This window comes from Protomyctophum bolini, assembly GCF_963924005.1.
Source record: "Protomyctophum bolini genome assembly, chromosome: 15".
Classification (NCBI taxonomy): domain Eukaryota; kingdom Metazoa; phylum Chordata; class Actinopteri; order Myctophiformes; family Myctophidae; genus Protomyctophum; species Protomyctophum bolini.
This window is the reverse complement of record NC_137876.1, coordinates 7,885,525-7,911,606: the sequence shown is the minus strand read 5'-3', so window position 1 is coordinate 7,911,606 and position 26,082 is coordinate 7,885,525. Positions and strand designations below refer to the sequence as shown.

General features: G+C 41.8%; 1 protein-coding gene across 1 annotated transcript in view; it reads left to right on the top strand.

The window, feature by feature from the left end:
• mboat2a (membrane bound O-acyltransferase domain containing 2a) overlaps positions 1–25,699 on the top strand; it is an 80,490-nt gene extending 54,791 nt beyond the window's left edge. Inside the window, exons 6-13 of the mRNA XM_080784480.1 lie at positions 4,234–4,288; positions 11,507–11,696; positions 15,448–15,640; positions 18,294–18,397; positions 18,490–18,554; positions 20,678–20,810; positions 22,197–22,348; positions 24,636–25,699. Of these exons, the coding sequence (XP_080640606.1) occupies positions 4,234–4,288; positions 11,507–11,696; positions 15,448–15,640; positions 18,294–18,397; positions 18,490–18,554; positions 20,678–20,810; positions 22,197–22,348; positions 24,636–24,837 (1,094 nt within the window). The 3' untranslated portion in view covers positions 24,838–25,699. The remainder of the gene's footprint in view (positions 1–4,233; positions 4,289–11,506; positions 11,697–15,447; positions 15,641–18,293; positions 18,398–18,489; positions 18,555–20,677; positions 20,811–22,196; positions 22,349–24,635) is intronic.
• The last annotated feature ends 383 nt before the right edge of the window (positions 25,700–26,082 follow it).

Sequence of the window (26,082 nt, the reverse complement as noted above, 5' to 3'; positions counted from 1 at the left end):
TGTGTGTGTGTGTGTGGGGATTACATGGTTTTTCTGAAATTATTAAGCACTTCATTTCCTAAATATTATATTCTAACTTATGCTTTGCGACCTGATTAGGAAATGACTACTAAGAATCATCCTGGCACTGTATTGACACCTTCTTATCGTGGCTGCAGCTAAAATGACACACATTACAGTAAACCAGACATATCTACTGTATGTCTATATATACCGGTATATATATAATGTGCTATCTATAATGTATAATACTGACAATAGCCTGCAGTAAATATGGGAAGGCTTAGCCTCCCCTAGCCTAATCGTCACCCCTGTTGTGTTGTACACAACTAGTTGCAAACTTGCAGCCTTCAATTTTGCTAATTTAGGTGAAAGCAAAGTGGAGTCCTGGGACTCACAGGGGTCCTTGACGGGTTCCAGGGGGTATCCCCAGCTAAGTTATTGATGGTTCAAAATCAAGTGGACCCTTACAGGCGTGCATCTCTGAGAGTGTCCAAATGAAACCAAATGGACGGGCAGGTCTGTAACTCAGAGAGTGTCCAAATTAAACCAAATGTACCCAGTTACGACCGGGGTCTGTGGCCTAATAACTTAAGCATACCAAAATGGGGGTCCTTGCAATTGCAAAGTTTGAGAGCCGCTGGCGCTGCCCTAGTAAACGCATTCCAATTCCTCTAAAGCAGTCCTGCCGTATATGCCGTCTCCCTTTATCCTCAACGTTAAGAGATATTTGGTAGCTAAGATAAGGAGCACAGTGTGTTTTCCCGTGAAATGGAGACGACGCCACAGTAGCAGTATTTGAAGATACGAGTTTTGGAGGTTTTTTTCCCCCACTAGAGCCAAACACAGATAAATAAAGATGAAGCAAGATGACGCGCCTCGCCTTTTGAGATGAATTGAGTCATCAAGTGATGGAATAAACAAATAAGTCATGGAATAGTCGTGTGTGACGGAGGGTCTGTGTGGTGAAGAGTATAGCCTAGCCACTGTGAGGATGACGAGAGCCTGTTATCCTTCTTTATCTCGCTGCCTTGGAGTTTATTTTCTCCGCCAACAGTTTTCTGAAAAACCTATGTTTCTATGTCAGTGGTGCTCAACCTTTTTCATGTCAAGGACCCCCAGAATTATCTGTATTTGGCCACAGACCCCCATCTGAAAATATGTTGTTCCAGGGACCCCTCAGAAGCAAAGATTTGAGTTAAAAACGTTCTGAAGGAATATATATATTTAAAGATCTGCGGCACATTTCACGATTTTTCAAAAATAGCAGAGCTACAGAGCTACAAGCTCATAGTGCGGCACTTTAGCGTGGCACTTTGTGCCGCACTATGAGCTTGTAGATCGGCTATTTTTCAATCGTTAAATGTATAACATAATCCTTAAAACACCAAAAGGGATTCCCGTCCTGAATAGACCATAATCTGCTTGAACTTGAATCTTTTCAAAGTCGTCAGCCTATAAGTCCCTAAATGTTAACCATAAAAGAACCATTTTTCATGTGAGGACAATGTTCATTTATCATATTCTACTATAGCTTTGGCCCTCACAAGTATAGTGATACATATAATATAGACACACAAGCGCTCCTCTGGGGCTTCATGCTCTGGAATACTTCAGAGGAGCTGCTCCTGTTCATGCTTTCTGTGATGCAGAGGAATACAAGACACAATGGAGCTTTGAACAATCTTTTGATTAGGATCAGAGCATTTCCTATCGCTGTAGGGAGCAGCGTGGCTCAACCAGGCGTAGACTCACAATGTCTTCGCCAGAAATGCCTTATGCCAGTGGTTTTCAACCTTTTTCAAGGACCCCCAAATTGACACTTATTAGCCCGCAGACCCCCCACTTGAAAAGATATGCCAGCGACCCCCCCCCCCCCCCCCCCCATAAAGGAAGATTTTTTACGGCTCTTGCAGTGATTCTCAACCATTTTAATTTCATTTTAAGGACCCCCAATTTGACAAGCATTAGGTTACGGACCCCCATTTAATGATGGGGTCTATATGTATGTGTATGTGTATATATGGGACCCCAAATCAATGTTAATTTAACAGGTCCGTTTGGTTCTAATTGTACACTCTCTGAGTTACAGACCCATAAGGGTCCATTATGTTTCCTAACTGTCATTTAGCTGTGGACCCCCTGGAACCCTCTCAAGGACCCCTGGGGGTCCCCGGACCTCACTCTGAGAACCAATGCCTTATGCTCTTCCAGACATGTGCCCCTGGCTGTGAGAGCTTATTATACCATGGTGGCTATGAACAAATATGGAATTGAAAAGCTCCCGTGGCTTGGAAAAAGACTTATTTGAAGCCAGATGAGCGTTAGCCTACTACTCAGAAAAGTCACATATTGTTGCTGTCGGGCGGAAACCTGACGTAGTAGTTATTTTGTCACAAGCTCTTGTTAATACTTTTCACTGGTTCAGTATTCCTGAAACCCACATTCAACCACTATAACTCTCCAAATGTCTCAAATCACCCCCAGACTAGAGCGTGTGGTGTCGCGATGCGTCGTGAGCTTGTAGACCGGCTATTGTTGCTCCTCTTCCCTCTTCTACGACTAAGTAGCGCATTAATTTATGACGAAGCATAACACAATATGGAGATACAGTATAAAGCTTTCTGCCCGACGGTGACGATATGTTTCCATGCCTGCAGATATGATTTGTCGCACGGCTCTCCAGCTGTGCTTCGGTCCTGGCCTGTGAGCAGTAAACATTCCTCTCAGTGTTAAATGATGGGTTCTAATGAGGTTATGTAACAGCAGCCCTTCCCCCATCCCCCCTGTCCTTAGCTAACTCTGCCGGAGGGACCCAGTAATAACACATATCGCATCGCACAGTCTCACACGTTCATTATTTTACCCCAACCCCTGTGTGCTGCTATGGAGATGACCTCTGATCGCCGGGTTCATTTTGCCCTGGCTTTGTCCCTGGTCTCTTATTGTTATTGCTGAGTGCTTGTTGATTTCCACTGGCTATAGGGCCGTTCACATCGAGCACTGTAACGGTAACGATGATTATGTGAGCGTCCACATTGATGAACAATGACGTTCTGTAAAACCGTGGCACCAAACATGCACTGCACGGTCCAGCTGAGTCCGCATAGAGGCAGAGAGAGAGTGAGAGAGAGAGACTTATGTAATGTACGTGAATAATATGACTCGGAACATTAGCCCGTTAAGACCTGAGACCCGATCGATTCTAGAAACATCTTCTGAATCCAAACAGTTTTATGATTAGCATATGTTGCTATGTCGGTGCATGGTGACCAAAATAGTGTTCTTGTCCCCATGATGAAAGGTTGATTTCTATCTCCTAGCGGGTTGATGCATGTTCTTGTGTTCCTGTTCCTCAGTCCACCATTGTTAACTCAGGTCAAGTATTTCCTGCTTTAAGACAATCTGTAGTCTTCTTTGCACCAGGGGGGCAGTCAGACAGATTTTTTGTGAAGCCACTAAGGAAATGAAAGTTCATATAATGGCCTGTTGTGGCGCTATCATTGGGCTCAAAAAAACCCATAGCCCCATAGAAGTCCATGTATTTGGGCCCAACTTCACCTAGAGTAGACTGTATTACCTTAATAAACATGGTCATGAATACTTTTCGCTTCCAGTCACTAGTTTAAAGTCTCATTTCTAATGTCATAATATTCTTTTTGGAAAATGATGGCCCCATTTATAAAAGAAATGACCATAAAGTCGTGCATGTTCTGAGGGGCGTGGCTACCGTTACAGTTCATGAACGGGATTCCCCACCCACTCGAGTCAAAATAAAAACCAACGAAGAAGAAGGGGGGAAGTCCCGCCTCGTTGTCTGGGCCAGCCAATGGCCAAACTGGGCTCAAAAGATGGCGACTTACAGTGCAAGGGATTTCAGGCTTCATTTTACGTTCACGTTAGACCCGGGGAACGCTTTGTCCATATTTTTTACAGTCTATGCTTTGCACCCATCTCTCAAATTAAACACAATTCTGGGGTTTCTGGTGGTGCAGCCAGTAAGTACAGACTTGGCTCTAACAAAGGGGTTACGTTTATTTTGCTCCTATGCCACTAAAATGTGGAATGCCCAACCAACAGCCGTTAAGAAATGTGACTCCCTAGCCTCCTTCAAAACAGCTCTCAAAGAGCATTCATTTTGTGTGTGTGTGTGTGTGTGTGTGTGTGTCTGTGTCTGTGTCTGTGTGTCAATTTACATTTCTTCATGAGATGTTTTGTTGTGTTTCTCATTAGGAATGGCCAAGAAGGAGGAGCAACTGACCCCAAGTCAGAAATACCTAGCAGTCAGGTATGTGACTCAGGTATGTTTTTACTGCCCCAGATGACGGTTTATTTTCAATTAGAAAGTGAAACGGCTGTTAAGCACTATTACAAAAATATATCTGCAAAAATATATCTCTCACACACACGCACACACACACACACACACACACACACACACACACACACACACACACACACACACACACACACACACACACACACACACATAATAATAATAAAACTTTATTTGTATAGCACCTTTCATGACATGAAATGCAGCTCAAAGTGCTTTACAGAGCAATGGAGAAAGAAAAAAGCAAAGCAAAGCATAAACATAAAAAAATAATAGCAGTAATGCAATATACAGTGAGTATACATGAATAACAAAAAAATATCAATTAAAAGCAAGAGTGTAGAAGAGGGTCTTGAGCTGTGCTTTAAAAATGTCTACAGAGGCTGCCTGTCGAAGGTACAGTGGGAGTTTGTTCCACGCCGTCGGCCCCTAGAAGCAAAAAGCTGCTTCCCCGTATTTCTTTTTTGCCACGCGAACTTAGGGGGGCCGTTTGGGACATATTTAGGCAGACATGTAGGTATAGGAACTAGGTGCGAGACCATCGAGAGCTTTATAAACAAGTACAATCATTTAAAAATCAATCCTAGAATGAAACGACATACCCAAAATGGGATGCCAGGTTGAAAGTGGTTACACTTGAGGTTCATGAAAACGAAGGTACAGGATCGACACCACAGTGGCAAGAGTACATTTAAATTATTTCTACATGATAAACTGAGAGACTATCCAGCGTTTTATCAGTGTGCCAGCTGATGAGGTTCCTCATCTGATGAGGTTCCTCATCAGCTGGCTTGCCCCGCAGTGATGTCTGTCTCTGTCTGTGAACAAAACATCTCTGGAATGGATGGGCACTGGGCAGGTTCACATGAAACTTGACGGGAATGACTAATAGTCTCTCGTGAAGAGATGATTAGTTTATTGGTCAAAGTACAGTACAGGCTGTACGTGCTTTTTAAATATAGCATTTATTTGTAAGATGTCAACAATTTGATTAAGCACCCTGTTTTACGCTTCGTCGCCCAATGGTGTCATGCAATATAGTTAAAATAGCCAATTTACATTTGCCCAAAATAGGAATGGATTATGAATTTATTTATTTATATAAATGATCAAATCGATTAGTGTTTCTCAAACACTCTGATGCCATCATATAGTTCATACTGCCTTCTAGTAGTGCAACAGTTAATCACACTAATACGAAATAAAATAATAATAATAATTGGAACTGCAGTAGGAAATGAAAGTGTACTATCCAATTAATTGTGGCCTAATTGTGGGCGGCTGTGGCTCAGGAGGAAGAGCAGGTCGTCCAATGATCCCTGGGTCGGCGGTTCGAATCCCGGCTCCTCCTGTCCACATGTCGAAGTGTCCCTTGGGCAAGACACTGTGACTGAACCCTACATTGCCTCCAATGAGTCGGTTGGTGTGAGCTCGCCACCATTGGTGTGTGAATGTGTGAAGTGAGGACGCTGAACGTCGACTGTTCGCCGCTTCACCTCCCAATGTATGAATGAATGAACCATTGTAAAGCGCTTTGATCACTTGGAAAAGCGCTATAAAAATGCAATGCATAAGAAAATGCTACATTCTTTGCCTTACTGGATTATGGTGATCTGATTTAGCATGCGTTGCCACTCTGCCAAAATGCTTGTACTGGGTAAACATGTCGTGTCACAGTGCCCTGAAGTTTGTCACACTGTCTCGCTCACCATTGCACCTTGTATTGTATGCCAGAGTTGAGTGGTTTTCATTTGGCATCAAACCATCATATATACAAGTGAAAAGGTGTACCCATACTCATTCTTCATGCTCTATCTCCGACCGAACCACACTTTCACCACACATCTCTATATGCAAAATAAATTCGCCACCCTCCCCGAACTGACATAGCCTATTTTTTAGCCGTTCAAGTTTCTTAGTTACTCTGCAAATATTACTTTTATGAAAATCACGATCGAGCCAGCAGATAAACGGGTGCCACAACACGCCGAGAAACAAGGAATTTAACCACGCTACTTGCATACACTGCAACTCGCTTACAATTCGCAAACCTGGCAACACTGCCTGCCTCTTACGTCACCAGCTCTGTTCCTCCTGGCCTCCGTAGTCCGTCGCGCTCACAATCTGTCGCAGCCATCTTGCTTTTCTTTTGGATGGGCGAGTGGACATTTAATGCTAATAAATTAATTATAGGTCCAGCAAGCAAATCATGATGGTCTGATTGTGCTCAATAGGTCACAATAACATTCCGAAATTAGGTGTTGTGTTTTGTATGGCATTTTCCCCAGTAGTAGTTGCATATCTATCTCAGCTTTTGCCTGATAGCACACATGCTAACGTCAGCAGCCATAGCAACATACAGTGTGCGCAGACATAACATGAGTTGTTTACAACACAAACACACGGCCTTTTAACCACGCAATACACACAACAGCTCGGGAGTTATTAAACCGAACGTGGACGCTGTTTCAGTGTTACATTTGCTGCGCATATCGGAATAATTGTAACGGCATGCATGATAAATGTAACAACGCTAAAAAACACCATTAAACATATCGTTTTCAGCTTAAAGCTATTACATTTCATTGAAGCAACTCCTTAGCATTGTTTTCATACCATGGATGTGATAAGATAATGTATCAAACATAAGGGAAATATTAAATAGCATCGGGTGTACCAGTTTGGCCATTTCTTTTTTTTCAATGGGGCAATACATTGATTAAACAAACGTTTGATTGATTGAGTTGTACAACGTTATACAACCCTAAACTAATTTTAGAATACACTACACAATACAATACAATTTTAGAACATATTTTGCACGTTCCATTTTTTTACTCAGAGATCCCTTTAGCTACACATGTCATATTTCCAGGCAACGGACCTACACATGTCAGCTACCATAAACCACTTCAAGTTATTAGGACGAAATAACTGACAGGAGTGACGGTGCTGTGCTGTGAGTAAACTAATAGGGGAGAGCCGCCAAGGATGTAACATTTTGCACGTTTCATTCTTTTACTCAGAGATCCGTTTAGCTACACATGTAATATTTTCAGGCAACGGACCTACACATGTCAGCTACCATAAACCACTTCAAGTTATTTTTTTGATAAAACAGGTCGGGAGTTATTCAACCGAACGTGGACGCTGTTTCAGTGTTACATTTGCTGCGCATATCGGATCAATTGTAACGGCATGCATGATAAATGTAACAACGCTAAAAAACACCATTAAACATATCGTTCTCAGCTTAAAGCAATTACATTTCATTGAAGCAACTCCTTAGCATTGTTTTCATACCATGGATGTGATAAGAAAATGTATCAAACATAAGGGAAATATTAAATAGTATCGGGTGTACCAGTACCAGTTTGGCCATTTCTTTTTTTTCAATGGGGCAATACATTGATTAAACAAACGTTTGATTGATTGAGTTGTACAACGTTATACAACCCTAAACTAATTTCAGAATACACTACACGATACAATACCATTTCAGAACATATAATATTGGCCAATATGTCAAATATGTAAATATTACATATAATGGCATTGAATGGAAGCGGACCATTTGTAACACATGTTACAAATGACCCGCTTTTGCAAGTTTTCTTTGCAGTTGCTTACAGACCAGAATGAACGTGAATTCCGTCTAAACACGATGCAAACTAATGAAGAACATAAGCATGAACACATCCATGTGGATTTTTATTCACCAACACCAAAGACAAAAATTGTACCACACATATACTCCAGGTGTAAAATTAGACGCATTTTGAAGGTAAACACTTCAAACTTCAAACTCCTGGCCACGTAGAGTACGTTGCTGTACACATACTGACGCGATGGCGTCATGGTGGCGTTGACCAATCAAGATATAACGTCCATGTTACAACCGTGAAGCGTTACAACCTTGGCGGCTCTCCCCTACATTTGTTACTAACATTAGGTTGTGGCGAAGTAGACACGTGGCCAGCAGATACTGTGTTTTGGACAAACAGGCTAGGTATTGGTGTTGATTTGGGTCAACTGGACAAACAGCGTGGTGTTGTTTTGTGTCTGTGTTTGTGTTGGAGCGCCTCAGTGTGGCCGTACAGGTCATGTGCAACCTCTTCCACAGAGAGATGGAGACACTAAATCTCAGCTGGACAAACATGTTTGCATGCATGCATCGCTGCCTTGCATGCTGTGTGCTACTGTTGAGTCTGTCACTTACTTTGACTGATTTATGGCATTGTCTTTCTGTTAAAATCCAACTATGTTAATTTAAGAACTCTGGGCATATAGGTCATTGTTTATTCACTGTGCACACGTGTAGCCTATTGTATGTCAGACTGTATGTCTGTCCCACAGTCACAATCCTTTAGTACTTAGGCTGTGGAAATATTCAGGACAAAACAATGGTACATTTCCAATAACCCATTCGTTACTACATGTGGAGTCAACTCCCGCCATTTATTTCTTCCCATAGTGCGTGGCAAAGTCGCTCTGGGATGAGTGCGCGCGTAGCGCGCACGAAATTCTAGTTAACTACAGTTTGCATAAGAGCCGGCAGGTGCCCTGCAGTTTGGATTCACTGATATGAAGCTTTGCAACCAAATGGTTGCGAGGAGTACGTGCATGCAGGACGTTACAACCGTCTCGTCCCCGTCTCAACCCTTTGCTGTGGTTTGCGCTTTAGGTCTTGAACGTTTACCGTCTGTTTTCACGGCAGACTAGGTCGGTCACTGACCTGCTTCTTTTGGTAATGGTTTTACTGTGTGCTTCTATTGGCGCTCTATTTTTTTATTATGACATTTCTGCACTCTTTATTAAAGGGACACTTCACCCTTTTTGCAAAAACATATATGTTAATGACGTTTAGAAGATTTAGAACACTTTCCTGGGGGTCTTTATGTGTGTAATATGTGGTTTTAGATATTTTAGATTGTAGCAGTGAGCCTGTTGTCTCTGATGTCATGGACACTGGGCTCACTTCCTTCCTGGACTACATGTTGTCTCAGTAAGACAGCTCTCCCCCCTATCCACAAGGAGGAGCAGTGCACCAAAGAATTATGGGAATTGTAGTCCAGGAAGGTAGTGAGACCAGTGTCCATGACATCAGAGACAACAGGCTCACTGCTACAATCTAAAATATCTAAAACCACATATTACACACATAAATACCCCCAGGAAAGTGATCTAAAGCTTCTAAACGTCATTAACATATATTTTTTTGCAAAAAGGGTGAAGTGTCCCTTTAAAGTATTTTAAATGCTTGGTTTTTATGTGAATGTTTGTTTTGTAAGTTGTAACTGTTTGTACTGCTGCTACCCTGAACAGGACTCCCTCATAAAGGAGATCTTGTATCTCAATAGGATTTCACCTGTATAAATAAAGATTAAATAAATTGGGTGATAGAAATATCAATATATATTTTCCTTGTCATTACAAGTGAAGTTCATAAATTGTGAAAATAGCTGATCTACAAGCTCACGATGTGACTCATTGTGATGTTGTAGATCGTCTATTTTGCGTGACACCGTTGTACTACGAAGAATACAAGAGGTCTTAAGTGGTTAATCAGACTAATCAATTTAGTCCATTATTTAAAAATGTTCAATTTGTTGATATAAAAAAGAAAACATATTATTATAGTAGTCGTACTAGTCGATAGAATAATTGCTACAAAAATAATTGTCAGAGACCAATTCTTATGTGCCTATCTTATGTGGCAATAAAAAATAAAATGTGCTTGTGATTGGTGAGCTGACAGGAAGGTGTTTTAATAGAGAGAATAGTAGAACTGCGGCATGAAATGAAAGTAAACAATCTGCATAACTTGTGCTGTAAATTCCGGGGAACATTTGTAGAAGTCGACGAGGTAAATGTATTTTTTCCATGGCAGTAGAGAATGGGAGTTGTGGACTGTAATGAATCTCTCTGGATCATCAGTGGAGCTAGCCAAGCGGCGCATATGGCCCTATAAGGTGTTAACGCTAGTTAAACTCCCATGTTTTATAAAAAACAGAAATTCCATGGTTTGTTGTGAGATTAGCTACAGTAGCTAGCTCTGAGATAGCCGTGTTTAGATGGTTCACTAGGGCCTTCCAGAAGGTTACATATTTTGGCAGGGCAGAGCCACTCCACCGGCTCAGGACAACATGAGCGCTGTCTTCATACAAGATGGACATAAAAGCATCATAACCTCCCAATCTACCTAGAGCAATGGTTCTCAAACATTTTCATGTCAAGAAAGAACCCCCAAATCGATGTAATCGATGCCACAGAACGCTGATTTAACGGGGTGCCAGGGACAGCATTTTTCTTTTTTAAAGCAGATCTACAAGCTCACAATGCGCTGTGATGCTTCGCGTTGTTTCCTAGGATGGATAGAATACGGCATTGAATAGAACAATAACGATAATCATGTCCCTGTTTCTTATTCCAAACAGACATTTTATTTAACAGTTTACAGTTCAAGAACTAAGAGTTTCCTTGTGGACCTGCTCATTCGGGCTGCAACTATCGATTATTATATATATATATATATATATATATATATATATATAATTTTTATTATTATTCATTGAATCATCTAGAGATTAATAAATCAATCAACCACTTAAGCCCTATTTTATGTTGTCACACCACAGTGTTCTATTTTCAATATTGAAAATAGCAGATCTAGCTTGTAGATCCTAGACCGACACGCACGTTGCATGTGACCCGATCGTGGACTCGATCTGATAGGCAGCGGTTGTCCAGAACCACCAGAAAAGTTCACTCCCACTCCTAGACCAGGAAATATCTCACATTCCCCCAGACTGTCATTTTTTTGAGCCGTAGCTGAACGAAAATAAAAGCCTGGGTTCCCGAGGCTATGGCATCCGCAAACAAATCAGTTGGCTCCATATGGACACAAAATGCCTGCCCATACTGTAAATGGCCATATACTGATGACATTAGGGATCTCCATATAATGGGAAATAATGTACATTGTATAACTGCAGTCGTTGTTGAAATTTGTTGAAATGTTTTTTTTTCCCTATAATGACCGGCCCAGAATAGAAACTGTTTTACTAATTAATTAATTGCATTCCCCCCCCTCCCCCCCTCATTTTTCGTGTATTATTATGGATTAAATCAGTTGACTGAACACCCCTATACTCTTGTGTTTTGTTCCAGGCGGATGCCCAACCTGTTGGAGTACCTGAGTTACAACTGTAACTTCATGGGCATCCTGGCGGGGCCCAGCTGCTCCTACAAGGACTACATGGCCTTCATAGAAGGCAGTGGTTACCAGCCGCGCCACCTGGAGGTCAACGGCAAGGAAAACGGCAAGCACAGCCACAAGCACAGCGAGCCCTCGCCCAAGGTACTATACACACTGCCATGCAATGACTGCCCAATAACTGACTGCCACCGAGTGGCACACTGCCATGCAATGACTGCCCAATAACTGACTGCCACCGAGTGGCGCGCTATTATGTTTTTTCTTTTCTTTCTTTTTTTCCCCCTTTCTTATAACGAATCGACACAGGAAACGTTGTAGCCTAACCCATTCTGACCTGAGATCAGATTCATACGAGGTTTCCCACTGGACACACACTGGTTTGATTAACCCATTCTGACCTGAGATCAGATTTAAAAAATGTCAGTCGTTCTTCGATTTTTCAAAAATAGCAGACCTACAAGCTCGTAGCGCGCCACTCGGTGGCGCGCTATGAGCTTGTAGATCTGCTATTTTTCAATAGCTAAAGCATAACATGGTGCTAAACACCAAAATGGGTTCCCGGTCAGAATGGGCTAATCAATGTTTTTTATAATCAACTATATTGACTATTCTGATGAACGGCTTTAGTTCTTTTTATTGGGTAAGCTGTAAATTATTTAATTTGGGGATATCTATAAACATTTAGTTACAGTAGGATAAATTAGTTTATGCTGGAAGGGAATGATCATTTGCACAAACTTATTATTTTCCTTTTACAAATTAAACTCCCGAGCAATGTATATATTATACTGTAATTTATATACTTTGAAGAGCACAAATAGGGGCTTTAGGGTATCCCGTTAGCCTTTAACCCATTCTGAACGGGAACCCATTTTTGTGTTGGCATCATGTTATGCTTTAGCTATTGAAAAATAGCAGATCTACAAGCTCATAGCGCGCCACCGAGTGGCGCGCTACGAGCTTGTAGGTCTGCTATTTTTGAAAAATCGAAGAGCGACTGACATTTTTAGAATCTGATCTCAGGTCAGAATGGGTTCATCAGACCAGTGTGTGTCCCAGTGGAAACCTCGTATGAATCTGATCTCAGGTCAGAATGGGTTAAGTGCATGCTTGGGTAAACTTTGTGACAAACCTATCAAAACTAAAAGCTCCCCTACGGCGCAGGGTGATTATAATTAGTTTGTTCCTCTTCACAGTTGTGTTGTATTATTGCCAGGCTATTAGTTTTTATTTGTCTTCCCAGAGAGAGAGAGGGTTTTAATGGAGCCAATGTAGTGAACCCCTTTAACCCATTCTGACCTGAGATCAGATTCATACGAGGTTTCCACTGGACACACACTGGTCTGATTAACCCATTCTGACCTGAGATCAGATTCTAAAAATGTCAGTCGTTCTTAGATTTTTCAAAAAATAGCAGACCTACAAGCTCGTAGCGCGCCACTCGGTGGCGCGCTATGAGCTTGTAGATCTGCTATTTTTCAATAGCTAAAGCATAACATGATGCTAACACCAAAATGGGTTCCCGTTCAGAATGGGTTAATCCTCCGTCTGTTTTAATAATTCTCTCTACAAACAAGTGAACATGCATCCTGTATTCAAAATTCCTGGCATCAAAATAATGAAAATATACAAGAAAACAAGAAAAAGTAGGCTTACTCATTATGAGTAAATAAAGTATGTTTTGTGAAAATGATCTAAATTGACAAAGGAATTTGTAATTAAAATAGTTAAATAACCCATTCTGAACGGGAACCCATTTTGGTGTTAGCATCATGTTATGCTTTAGCTATTGAAAAATAGCAGATCTACAAGCTCATAGCGCGCCACCGAGTGGCACGCTACGAGCTTGTAGGTCTGCTATTTTTTGAAAAATCAAAGAACGACTGACATTTTTAGAATCTGATCTCAGGTCAGAATGGGTTAATCAGACCAGTGTGTGTCCGGTGGAAACCTCGTATGAATCTGATCTCAGGTCAGAATGGGTTAATGGAGCCAATGTAGTGAACCCCTTTAATCCTCCGTCTGTTTTAATAATTCTCTCTGCAAACAAGTGAACATCCTGTATTCAAAATTCCTGGCATCAAAATAATGAAAATATACAAGAAAACAAGAAAAAGTAGGCTTACTCATTATGAGTAAATAAAGTATGTTTTGTGAAAATGATCTAAATTGACAAAGGAATTTGTAATTAAAATAGTTAAATAATTGCAGTGGAGTAAAAAGTACAATATTTGCCTCTGAGATGTAGTGGAGTAAAGTATTAAGCACAAAAAAAAAGTACATGAGTAAATGTATTAGTTACTTCTCACCACTGCTGAGAAAAACCAAATAACATTACAAAAAATGGATCAAAGGACTTAATTCAGATTTGAGTCAGCTGAACTGAATTACAGATTAAAAAAAAACATAACACCTCTGTGTTTCTGGACTATTCTTTTCACAACATTTTAGAATCGGCCTCAGGTCGCAATACGGTAATCCTCCCTTTTTACGTTGACGTTTATACTTTCTTTGTTTGTTTGCTGAGCTGCGAATGCAAAACTATCGTAATCTGTCTGTCCAAGATAAGATAAGACCTTTATTGATCCCACAGGGGGAATTCAGGCACAGCACAGCTGCAGCACAGCTACAGCTGTTAAGAACAGGTTACAGGACAAGGAGAAACAAAAGTACAGTAGATGAAATTATGGAAAGACATCATATTCAAGGCAACAAGAAATGTTTATCATCAAAGAAATTAATTCTGTACATAAATGAGATTGCAGCATTCAATATACAACACTATACATCTTTGGCAGTGCTAGCATAGCACAACACTGGTACAGTACAGAGAACACCGAGAACACCGTACTGGGCTGCTTGTTATCCAGAAATGAGTCCCGAGCGGGATGGGTGACCGACATGATCCTCGTTATACATCTTCTTTTTGGCACAAAGGACAGTCTCGCAGACGGCTGGTTGTCCCCTGGGGGAGAATGAATCTATCTTCAGGCTAGTCCCCACGATGGAGCTAGCTTTCCTGACCAGCCCGTTCAGGTTGCTTGTGTCCCCGGCATTAATCTAAACCCCACCCCAGCATGCAATCGCAAAGACGAGAGCGCTAGTAGCCATTACAGACTGATAGAACATCTGCAGCACCTGTTACACATACCTCTGCCTCCTCCTCAGAAAGAACAATGTACTCCGGCCCTTGTTGTAGTTGTAGAGTTGTAGAGACCATCAGAGTATTCAGTCCAGTCTAATTGTTTATTGAAGTGCACACCCAGGAACTCGTAGCTAGTATCCACAAACTCCACCTCCTCCCTGTGAATGACACTAGGGACCCTTTTGCTCTTGCGATAATCCACAACCATCTACTTGGTCTTGCTGGCGTTGAACGGATGATGTTCACCTCACTCCACCTCAAGAAGTTCCTCACCTCGATGTCGTGGTCACTTGTGAGGCAGCTGACGACAGCTGTGTCAGTGGAGAACTTCTGGAGGTGACGTGACGGGTCTTAGAGTTGTAACGGAAGTCAGAGGTGTAGACGGTGAACAGGAAGGGTGACGGCACGATGCCTTGGGGAGAACCCGTGTTGCTCACTGTCTGTCTGTCTTCATCAGATCATAACAAATTAACTTGATCTCTAGCTCAGAATATGAGAATATGTGGAAAAATGTGGCCGTGTGGCTTCATTCTAAAAATACATTGTATAATCCTAAATTGTAATTTTTATCTGAGAGTGTACAAATACAGGTCAATTTGGTCATAATTATAGACTCAGAGTTACAAATGGATCATAGATTAACACTGAGTATTTTACTGTGTAGCACAACGGATAGTTATATAATCACACCCTCCTGAACTTTAAATACTCTCTCTCTCCCTCTCTCTCCGTCTGTCTGTCCTCCAGAATGATGTGATATCCAAGCTGTGCACATGTGCCATCTCGTTGGCCGTGTACCTGGTTCTGTGCACGGTGATCCCAGTGGAGCGCTCCATAGACGACGGCTTCATTTCATCCACGCCCTTCCATCTGCAGGTCATCTACCTCTACGTGGCCATGCTGGCGCTGAGACCCAAGTACTACTTTGTCTGGACGTTAGGTGAGTCTGAGACGGTGTGAATGGCAGCATCTATCGCACGTACTGTGGACGCTTCCAGGCTGTAAACATTTTTGAGGGCCGCTAGCCCCTCCTATGCCCAGCTTTCTGGGTTTGTGTAAACGCAAACATTGAAGATAAAAGTGAGGATGGAAATTGTGATTGGCCAGAATGAGATGATGTATGAGAGAGCGCTCCTCACTTCAAACGTGTGGTTATTTTTGAATGACAAGGACCCCAAATGTAGTTCTGAAAATATTTTGTCAGTGCCAGATTTGTGTCAGATTAGTTTTTCAAAAGTATTCAAAACTGGTGTTGAAAATAGCAGATTTAGAAGCTCACAACACGTTGCACCGGAATGTGTTGCAAAGTTGTAGATCAGCTATTTTCGAATAGCATAAAAACGGTTTGAAGTGGTTAAACTATGCTGTTGTAGCTAATTTTGCTGGTGGCCCCTGGAACCCCCTCAAGGACCCCTGGGAGTCCCCGGACCCCACTTTGAGAACCACTGCTGTGAACAATAACACAGCTGTTCTGAACTGTTGTAAACTTCTCTTTGTAACCATTGCCCTGGGAAATGACCCAAACCATCAGACAACCAGCTGTTAGCTAGCCTGCAAAGAATGTCCTCATGGCCTTTTTCAATATTACTGTTTTTGTTTTAAATTTCTTACACACATGTTGGTTTGTTGAAATTGTCTATAGACGAATTCAGAAACGGGTCTCATGGTCGTAGCTTACGTATTTCCTGTAGGCACAGCCGACATAGCTGCGGGGTAAACCTGCACCTCTTCTACTACAGTGAACTGTAGAGTGACTGATGTTGGTCTGCCTCAAACGTTACTCTTTTACCTGCTTTTTACGAACATTAACATTACAAAAGATGCCCAGAACATCGGGATGAACCTGTGTAGTTTATGGCTGCTCCAACAGTAGTGGCAACATAAAAAATAAAAAGAATAATGTCAAAATATCCACTGCGGTGGTTGAGACGAAGCAGTGAAAGATACTGTAGATGCATAACGTCAGTCTTACCCAATACCCGATATTTCTGTTTTATGAACACACTTTATGCCCCATACTAAGCATTTAAAGTATGTAGTAAGTAAGTCAAGTAAGTCAAATCACTTTTATTTTTGATAGCCTGTCATGGTGTCTGTGTTGTAAAAATGGTAAATGGTGCATTTATATAGCGCCTTTATCCAAGGCGCTTTACATAGATTGTGCATTACATTCACCCATTCACACACCGATGGCAGCGGAAACCATGCAAGGCACCAACTAGCACATCGGGAGCAATTAGGGGTTCGGTGTCTTGCTCAAGGACACTTCGACAGTGACTCTGGGGGAGCCCGGGTTCGAACTGGCAACCTTGCGGTTCCCATCCAGGCACTCTACCCCTGAGCCACCGCTGCCCCTGTAGTCTTTTGTACATTTGCTTCCACACTGTAAAGTAGTAACTTGAAGGTATAGTGGTTACAATCTGGTTAAAACGGATTGTAATCAGTGCTATATTTGGTTTCAGTTTACGCTTAATAAGAGTTAAATTATTGTTAAATCTCTGCATTCATTAATTTACAAGACGTCTACACAATTAGAGAATGTAGAATAATTGTTATTTGTCTCTCCTATGGTGCCACAGCAATACAGCACGTAATTGTGGACCAAATCTTCTTATCCAACGGATAAAAGGCTAAATATCGTCAAATGGTCCGTGGCTCAAATGCTGAATAAATAATGGGCCTTGATACGAAAAAGGTTTAAAACCACCGTTCTAAAGAACACTAATTAATTCTGTGTGTAAGTATTAAGTAAACATGATCGTCATAACCTTGTTTTGTTACACATACTGTACACTACAGTCGATGCACGTCGAGTCCAGAATATTAAAGAAGCCCACAACAGCCATTGCATTTTACAATGACTTCGTAATGCCGTCATTGTTAAAATGCTTACAAATCCAGGCTTTTCAGTTTTCATTCAGAAGAATACCACATACACTTCAGTGTATTTCCCAATCCAAAACGTGTAGAATGAGGGTAGCACCTGGACATGACAGCCTGCGGCACAGCTCTGTTTGTTTGGAGCAAACCAAATCACAGATTCAGACAGCGGAGCAGCCAGTCGTGCAATTCAGAGTGACGCCTAAGTTTGAAGAGGTTGTAATAGGGTTTCATTTAAAATTATGCTTTATTTCGGATATAGATTTCATGACCATTTCTCAAAATTAGATTATGAAGTTTAGAGGTTTTAATAGGCTGGGTTATGGTTGATGTGAATTTTATAAAGAGTTTGATTCACTTTGGCTGGCATTAGAATATTGATAATTTAGCTGCACGACATTGTGACTTTTCCATGTTAGCGTTTCATAGTCCAAATGTTCCTTTTTTTGTACTAAATTAGGCATTGAAAATCTGACAGTTAACAGTGCTTATTCTGAGGTGAAATGGGAAGGATTTTCCTTCCGTGGTTAAATTGTGTTACACCTCCCTCTAGTGTATACATGATGAATAACATGCCTCCATAGTGGAGACAGTTTTTTATGTGTTCCCAAATCTCTGTCTCCAAACATAGTCAACTGTATTATCATCAGATATCCCTACTTATCACTCAAGATGTTGTACTACTCTAAAACATCCGTCCTGTATTTACGCAGCTGATGCCATCAACAACGCAGCAGGATTTGGCTTCAATGGCTACAATAAAGACGGCTCCCCCCGATGGGACTTGGTATCAAATCTCAGAATTCTGGATATTGAGGTCAGGATCATTTCATCCAGTCCTGTCATAATTCCGATCAACGTGTTTAAAAATACATGCCAATTTTATTTTCCTTGGGGTTTCAATTACAGTTTGCCACCAGTTTCAAGATGTTCCTGGACAACTGGAATATCCAGACAGCTCTTTGGCTAAAAAGGTAACGGTTTTATTTCATCCATTTGCACCAGGGAGCATTTCTTCTTTGTTTTTATTCAAAAGTTTCTTTTTTTTTTTTACACCAAATAATAATAATGAACAGTCAAACAACAATAAAACATATCCATGAAAACAAAAAATACAGTACATGAAAAGAAAAGAAAAGAAAAAAAAAACAGAAAAACAGCTTGATATAACTATAGTTCAGCATTTTCCAAGTTGAGTTAGGCATGAGGAGAAGAGCTTGAGACATGACTCACAATACATACATAAAAGCATTTTTTTTCAGACACAACAACCACTACACAACACTTTTCCAGACCCAACAACCTCTACACATAATATTGAAACACCCAAATACAATATCACAGAAGTATGAAACTGTCAATTTTTTATTGTAACCTTGCGGTCATTTCTTCCATTATATAAACCTGCTTCAGTCTAGGGAGCATTTCTGACACTGAATATTTCACTTTGTATACAGTGCCAAACCAAAAACTAGGGCTGTGGTGGTGTTCATACCGCTGGGGCCATGTGGCAGAGCGAGTGTACGCTAATAATACCAATGGGTCGCACGTGATACAATATTCAACCCAAACTCCATCTAATCAACATTTAATAGTGCGCTGCCTGTAGAATTACACTGCCCTCCACTAAATCGAACATGTCCACACACTACAGACTTAAAGGACTACTTACCTACTTACTTACTAGTTACGCTTGTTGACGGCATAGGCCGTCAACAAGCGATCTCCAGGCATCTCTGTCTTGAACTGTTCTCTCCAGCTGGTTCCAGGTCGTCTTCATGGTCTTGATGTCTGCCTCCAGGTCTCTGCGCCAGGTGTTTCTAATCTGGGGCGACCCCTTTTCTTCCGCTTGCCCTGTGGGTTCCATGTTAGTGCTTGTCTCATGATGGTACTTGCAGGCTTCCGTAGGGTGTGTTCATTCTTACTGATGGTTTCTGGCCATCGCATATGGACGATCTTCTGCAGGGCCGGATATAGGCATGGGCACGGGGGGGCAGTGCCCCCCTAAATGCCCCGACTGCCCCACCAAACATGCAAAAAATCCCAAATTTCAAAGATATTTCAAATTAAAGTGCTTATATTACTTACTATTTGAAACACTACGCTACTAACTACCGGTACAACTGTCACACCGCCACCAAACCAACACCATTTCATAATTCAAAAAAGAAAAATCTCCGAGTCAGACCGCTTTTTGCATGCGTCCCTCCTGCAACTTGTGCGTCTCCATAGTGCCCTGCTCAGAGCTGAACAGCCCCTCCCTCTCCCATCTCCCCCGGTCTGAAACCCCCCCCCCACACACCAGGAGGAAATTTGCAGGTATATGTTGATCATTTTTTAGTAGCTAGTACAAATGGGGAATTCATCTACTGCATGAAACGCAATGAGTTGATCCGTTGACCACTGTTGTTCAAATCATGCACCAGCGTCCAGTGGTGTAGCTCAGTAAATGTATTATATTTTTTAAACTGAACAAACGGTGAAGAACGGGAGACAGTCAGTTTGTTATTTCTCTCGTAGCATCTGAAGAAAGACGCCATGTCTCCCACCTGTCCTAGGCAGATGTGCCACCTTGTGTGGGATATAGGCCGTAAAATATAAATTCCCTGCTCATTTCAAGACACAACGTGGCTCAACAAGAAACGCAAATAAAACAAAAACACGCTCCCTGACAATGCATGCATTGCTGTGTGCTGCTAGCCTATGCCAAGTGACTGACAATTGTTGAAATCACTGTGTGATTTATGCCGTTATCTTTCTGGTAAAATCCAAATATGTTAACTTCAAAGGAAGCATTTGTTAGGGCTTTCACAGAAAAGCAGACAACTGATGTTATTATTGATGCTTAATATAAGCCCTGTACAAGATACAAATCTTGTGGCTCAAAACTAAAGAATAATTAATAAATAAAATAGATGGATGATAGATGATTGTGTGTTATAGGTATAACTGTGGTAAAATACACAGTTTTCTATGCATTTCGGGGGTTGGGTTGGGGTGAACTACTTACTCCTTTAAGGATTTTAACATGTAAGCTGTGTAATCTGATCCTAGATTTGTACCACATCTCTCTCTCTCTCTCTCTCTCTCTCTCCAGGGTATGCTATGAGCGCTGTCCCATCAACCCCACCGCAGCCACCTTCATCCTGTCAGCCATGTGGCATGGGGTGTACCCTGGATACTACCTGACCTTCCTCACTGGGATCGCCATGACTATGGCTGCACGTGCAGTGAGTACTGTAGTACACACACGAGACACGCACAAGGCCAGCTGGGCCATAGCATGTTGTGACTACACACATCATCGCAAAATATAAACGCCAACAAGGGTCGAGGTCAAGTTTATTTGCATGTCCCAAATTGGGCTATTCAGTTTACAGAAGAGGTGCTGCTGACCTTTCTTACACACCATTTCAGTATTGGAGTCAAATTTCAGACCGTTATCAATAATGGACCCAAGATATTTATAAGTGGTTACCAAATCCACTGACTGGCCATTCATGACACTATACTCTGAGGAGCTGCTGGACATTGTCTGAAATCGATGCGCATGTCTTCACACCAAGAGACAAAGTCATCCACAACTGGGCCATGGCTGACCTCACTAACACCCAAAAGACTAACAATCATCAGTAAATGTAATAATGTCGTGTACGTCTGTCGGCATGTTGACTTCTGCAATCATTAGTGTACAGACTGTACAGGATATGTAATTGTGGGGGGAAGGACACAACCTTGGGGTGAGCCGGTGGATGAAGCTTCCCATTCACCCTCACCCTCTGGGTTCTATTTGTGAGGAAATCAATTTATTCTTTGAATTGTTTAGTTTTGGTTCCATTCTAATCAGCACAACTGATAATATTTCTGATGAATAGTCCGTACTCAAATCGTCTATTAACTGCTAGGTGTGCTGTCATGCTCATTTCAGCATGGCCGGAGAGCCTATTTCAACCAATTGCTTGGTCAGAAGAACGACCTGTATTAATATTAATATTTCCTTCCACCTTTTTATTTTTTTCCTTCTTTTTTGGTCGACTCCTCTATGTACCACAAGAGGGGGGCTCAAGTACCACTAGTGGTACACGTACCAGTGGTTGGGAACCTCTGCACTAGAGTATATGGACAGTAGAGTCCTGCACAATGACATGGTGATAGACAGCCTGGTATTAAGGACACACGCTGATGGCTAATTAGAAAGGTTGATGACTCCAACAGCGGCACAGTTGTGTGTGTGTGTGTGTGTGTGTGTGTGTGTGTGTGTGTGTGTGTGCGTGCGTGCGCGCGTGCGAGAGAGACAGTGCGCACACAGTGGCCGCTGTCCCAGTTAAACCATAACACTTTGTCCGCTGCCCTTACAGTTCCTGTCTGTGTTGGATCTCTGTGTAGTTCTTTTAAGAGCAAGATAGAGAGAAATTGAAAGTGGGAGGCCATGCAATAAGACAGGCAAAGGGGGGGAAAACGGCAATCTGCCTTTGAGACACGTGAGAAGGAGAAACTCATCATTGCCCACTTGTGAGAGCTATTCATAGTGATATAGAACTTGTTTCCTGTTGCTTATGAACTCTAAATGTACAATAGAGTCTGTGTATTACATTTTTTCCTTGTTTGTTTTCCAGTTAAGACACAACATCAGACCACACTTCCAGGACTCGGAGTCACACAAGCGCATATATGATGTCATCACATGGGCGGGGACTCAGGTCGCCATCAGCTATACAGTGGTGCCATTCGTCCTGCTGGGAGTGGGACCCTCGCTGAAGTTCTACAGGTACAATGTTTATCCCATTCTGACCTGAGATCAGATTCACACGAGGTTTCCACTGGACACACACTGGTCTGATGAACCCATTCTGACCTGAGATCAGATTCTAAAAATGTCAGTCGTTCTTCGATTTTTCAAAAAATAGCAGACCTACAAGCTCGTAGCGCGCCACTCGGTGGCGCGCTATGAGCTTGTAGATCTGCTATTTTTCAATAGCTAAAGCATAACATGATGCTAACACCAAAACGGGTTCCCAACTAATGAATGACTACTGTGTTGTAGAGCAACAGTTAAAGACCTAGTGCAATGAAAAATGCAGGCATTTTATTTCGTCGTTTTTACTCGTTGCATCCCTCCAGGCTATGGGACGTAGCTCTGCTACATGCTCATGCAGATTGTTTACAAAGTCACAGAGAAACGGGCAGCAAAGCTCATGGCTTATTTCTAACCTATAAAGTTTTCAGATACATATTTTAGCGTGATGATTAAGTTTCAAATGAGTCTTGAATGGGATTAAAAACTGAGTAGTTCTGTAATCAGAAGCAGCTGTGTTCGGACGGACGAGTAGAGATGGGAATAAAACGGGTGAATGAAATCAAGATTCAAGGCCATCCACGAGATATCTCGTGGAAAGTTATTTATACCATCTTGGCCATCACCGAGAAACATGAGATTTGATTAAAGAAATATTTCAAAATACCTTTTTTTAGCTACCGTCGCCAGCCTCCATAGGCTTCCCATGGTAGAAACAGCCTACATCCCAATCCTCGGTGCACACGCGGTTATTAGTGGTTTTTGTGCTCAGAATAGGATAAAGATGTTGCTTCGTGCCAAGTTGTGAGCTTGTAGATCTGCTATTTTCACTTGTTTGGGTCCCGGGGAGACATACAATTTCTCTTTTGGATCACAGGCTAAAAGGTTTGGGGCCCACTGCAATAGAGAATATTATAACTTAATACTGTATCTCTGTCGAGTCACATTAAATATGAGGTTCCGTGGTCCTGAGCGTTGGCTTGGGGTGCACTGGTGGCGCTAGGAACATTTACTCTCACTCTCACATTTTACCCAGTGCTTTATAAATAATAATTTTAATGTCAAATGCCCAAATAAAACCTACAGCTCACACAGCTAGGGTTGGAATACTAGCACCATGCTGGCACCCCTGGTTAGCCTCTAAACTGTTAACAAGACAGTTTAATGAGCAGAGGATGATGAGGATTCACGAGAAGGAAATAAAATAAAAGAGGGTTTTAACGGAGCCGGTGAAATGAAGGCCCATGACGGCTGGGTGTCATACTGTACGTAGAAGGCCTCCCATTAAAGCAGCCATTGGTCACTGCAGAGATGATATAAAACGCACTTATAAATCCAGACTCATTAAAGAAAGAGGGTGGTGAGAGAAGGAAGCGATAGTCTTCACAGAGGACAGTGGAGGATTTATATCCATCAACAAACAGCCTCGCGTAACTTTAAGCTAATTTATTTTGTCCTGTAATAATGTCCTGTCCTGTAATATTGTAAGTGGGTTGAATGACCGTGTAGCCTGGGCAGCATTCCTTTTCGGGTTTATGATTCGGTCGGGAGTGGATGATATCGTTACGTCATGTTGTAGTCATTGTTTTGTAATCATCAGGCAGGAACCATCAATCTGGAACTTAATTTCCCTCAAACACATTTTTCTCAATAAAAGCCGCAGGCTACAAGAGAACGAGTCACGCTTTTATTGTTATTCTTCCGGTTTGAGGGAAAGGAAGTTCCAGTTTGATGGTTCCTGCCTGATGACTACAAAAGAATGACTACAACATGACGTAACGATATCATCCACCCTAGACCGGTTCACACGGCAATTTTGTAACACAGATGGTGACGCGAGGTTATTGACTGTGTGAGGGGAACGGGTGGAGCTACGGGTAGTGGGAAGTGAACTTGTTCGTTTCTGGCAGGCTGGGAGCTCAGCTTTCTGGGATGCGTAGTCCTTTGTGCAACGACAGACTCGGAGTGAAAAAGAACCGACAGCCTGTTTATTCATATAATACAAAAATATTTTATTGAAAGAAAGAAAGACATTATGACATTATGTATTTATTTATTGTGGGGGGGGAAAGTTCACCTCAGATAACGAGTATAATTCTCCTATCCCATATGAATGACAAATGGTTCCATTCTTCTAACTAGTATTGCTACAAAACTCAGACTGCACCATGCACATTTTATGAATTCACAGTGGGTGAAACACCAGCTACTGTATATCTCTTCAAATGTAGACAGTTACACATGTCTCCTTTGCATCCAGGTCGTGGTACTACTGCATACATCTGCTATGTCTGGTTCTGGTGCTGGCTCTACCCGTCAGATCGAGACAGCAGCGGGCCAATCAGCAACAGGACGGCCAACAGAAGGACGGCCTACAGGCCAACAACCTAGAGGCGGAGCACATCGTCAGTAACCACTCGCCAACGGACAACAACTGCAACCAGAAAGAGAAGGCCACATGAGACACTGTCCTGCAGCAGCAGAAAGCAGCGAGAAACACCGACCTGAAACTCTGTATGAACACTGAGAGCCAGAGTGGGGCATGTGTGTTTATTAAAATAACAAAACAAAAACAAAAAAAAACACTGAAGAGACTGAGAACCCTAATGACAGGCAGAGGGAAAACACACAACCGGTCAACAAACTGTCAAAACTTCCCATAGCAAGGATGACGGCAGTCATGCTTCTGACACGGATAACAGAAAGGGAGGGAGGGAGGGAGCGTGTGAGTGATAGTGCGTGAGAGAGATGAGATATAATGGTTACATTACACAAGCGGCAATGCAGAAAATTGACTTTGAAGTTGCCTTAAACCCTCTATGTACTCGCCAGGGGAAGGTGCTATGATTTTGGAACTCAGCACTGCAAGAGCCCAAGCGCAGTGACACCGCTATGATGTTGGGGTGTTCTGTGTAGAAGGTAGAAGTATGTGGAGGGTTTTTTGCCTGGGTACAAACCTCCGTTAGGAAAAAGAGGTAGAAAGAGAAAAATGTTTGTCTGAAAGAACAATAACCTTTATTCTTCAGCTGCCAATTTCAAACAGGCCTTAGGATCCTCAAAATGTTTGATCTCCATCTATCCGTCCTTTTATTTTTTTTAAATGACTTCATTTGGGAGAATTCACAGTGTTAGTATTTTATAAACAAAACTTGAGTGGACACAGCCACTTGTCAAACGCTTTTCGGTTGATGGAACCAATAGTGTCCGAATTTCCATTTTATCGTGCTCTTCAACTGACACGGAAGATTTTAGCAATGTCTGCTGCTTTTTTTGTCTATTCACTGCATCAGCTGATTTGTATTAAATTTCCTTTTAAAGCCTTTTTTTATTTGCAGGGTTGAAATTGTGTTCTTGTCTGTGTTATTCAGGCTGTAGGTTTCCTGTCTTCAAATGTCTTGCTTCTGTAAGGCCTGAATTATACTTGATTGCGTATCGCACTGGAAATTCTACAAGCGCACAATGTGTGTTTCTGTGACACGTTGAGCTTGTAGATCTGCTATTTCCGGTGTACGACACACAAGCAAATAAGTAGAACTTAGGCTTCATACCTCTGAAATATCCCAAGCCATTTGATAAATACAGTACTTTGAAATACAATACAGCATTAGAGAATACGTGTTCAGAAAACCTACAAAAGATTAGTTTTTTTTTTATCCTAAATTGGTTTTAAATTGATTCATGTCGCTAAAATGCTTCATTATATGATA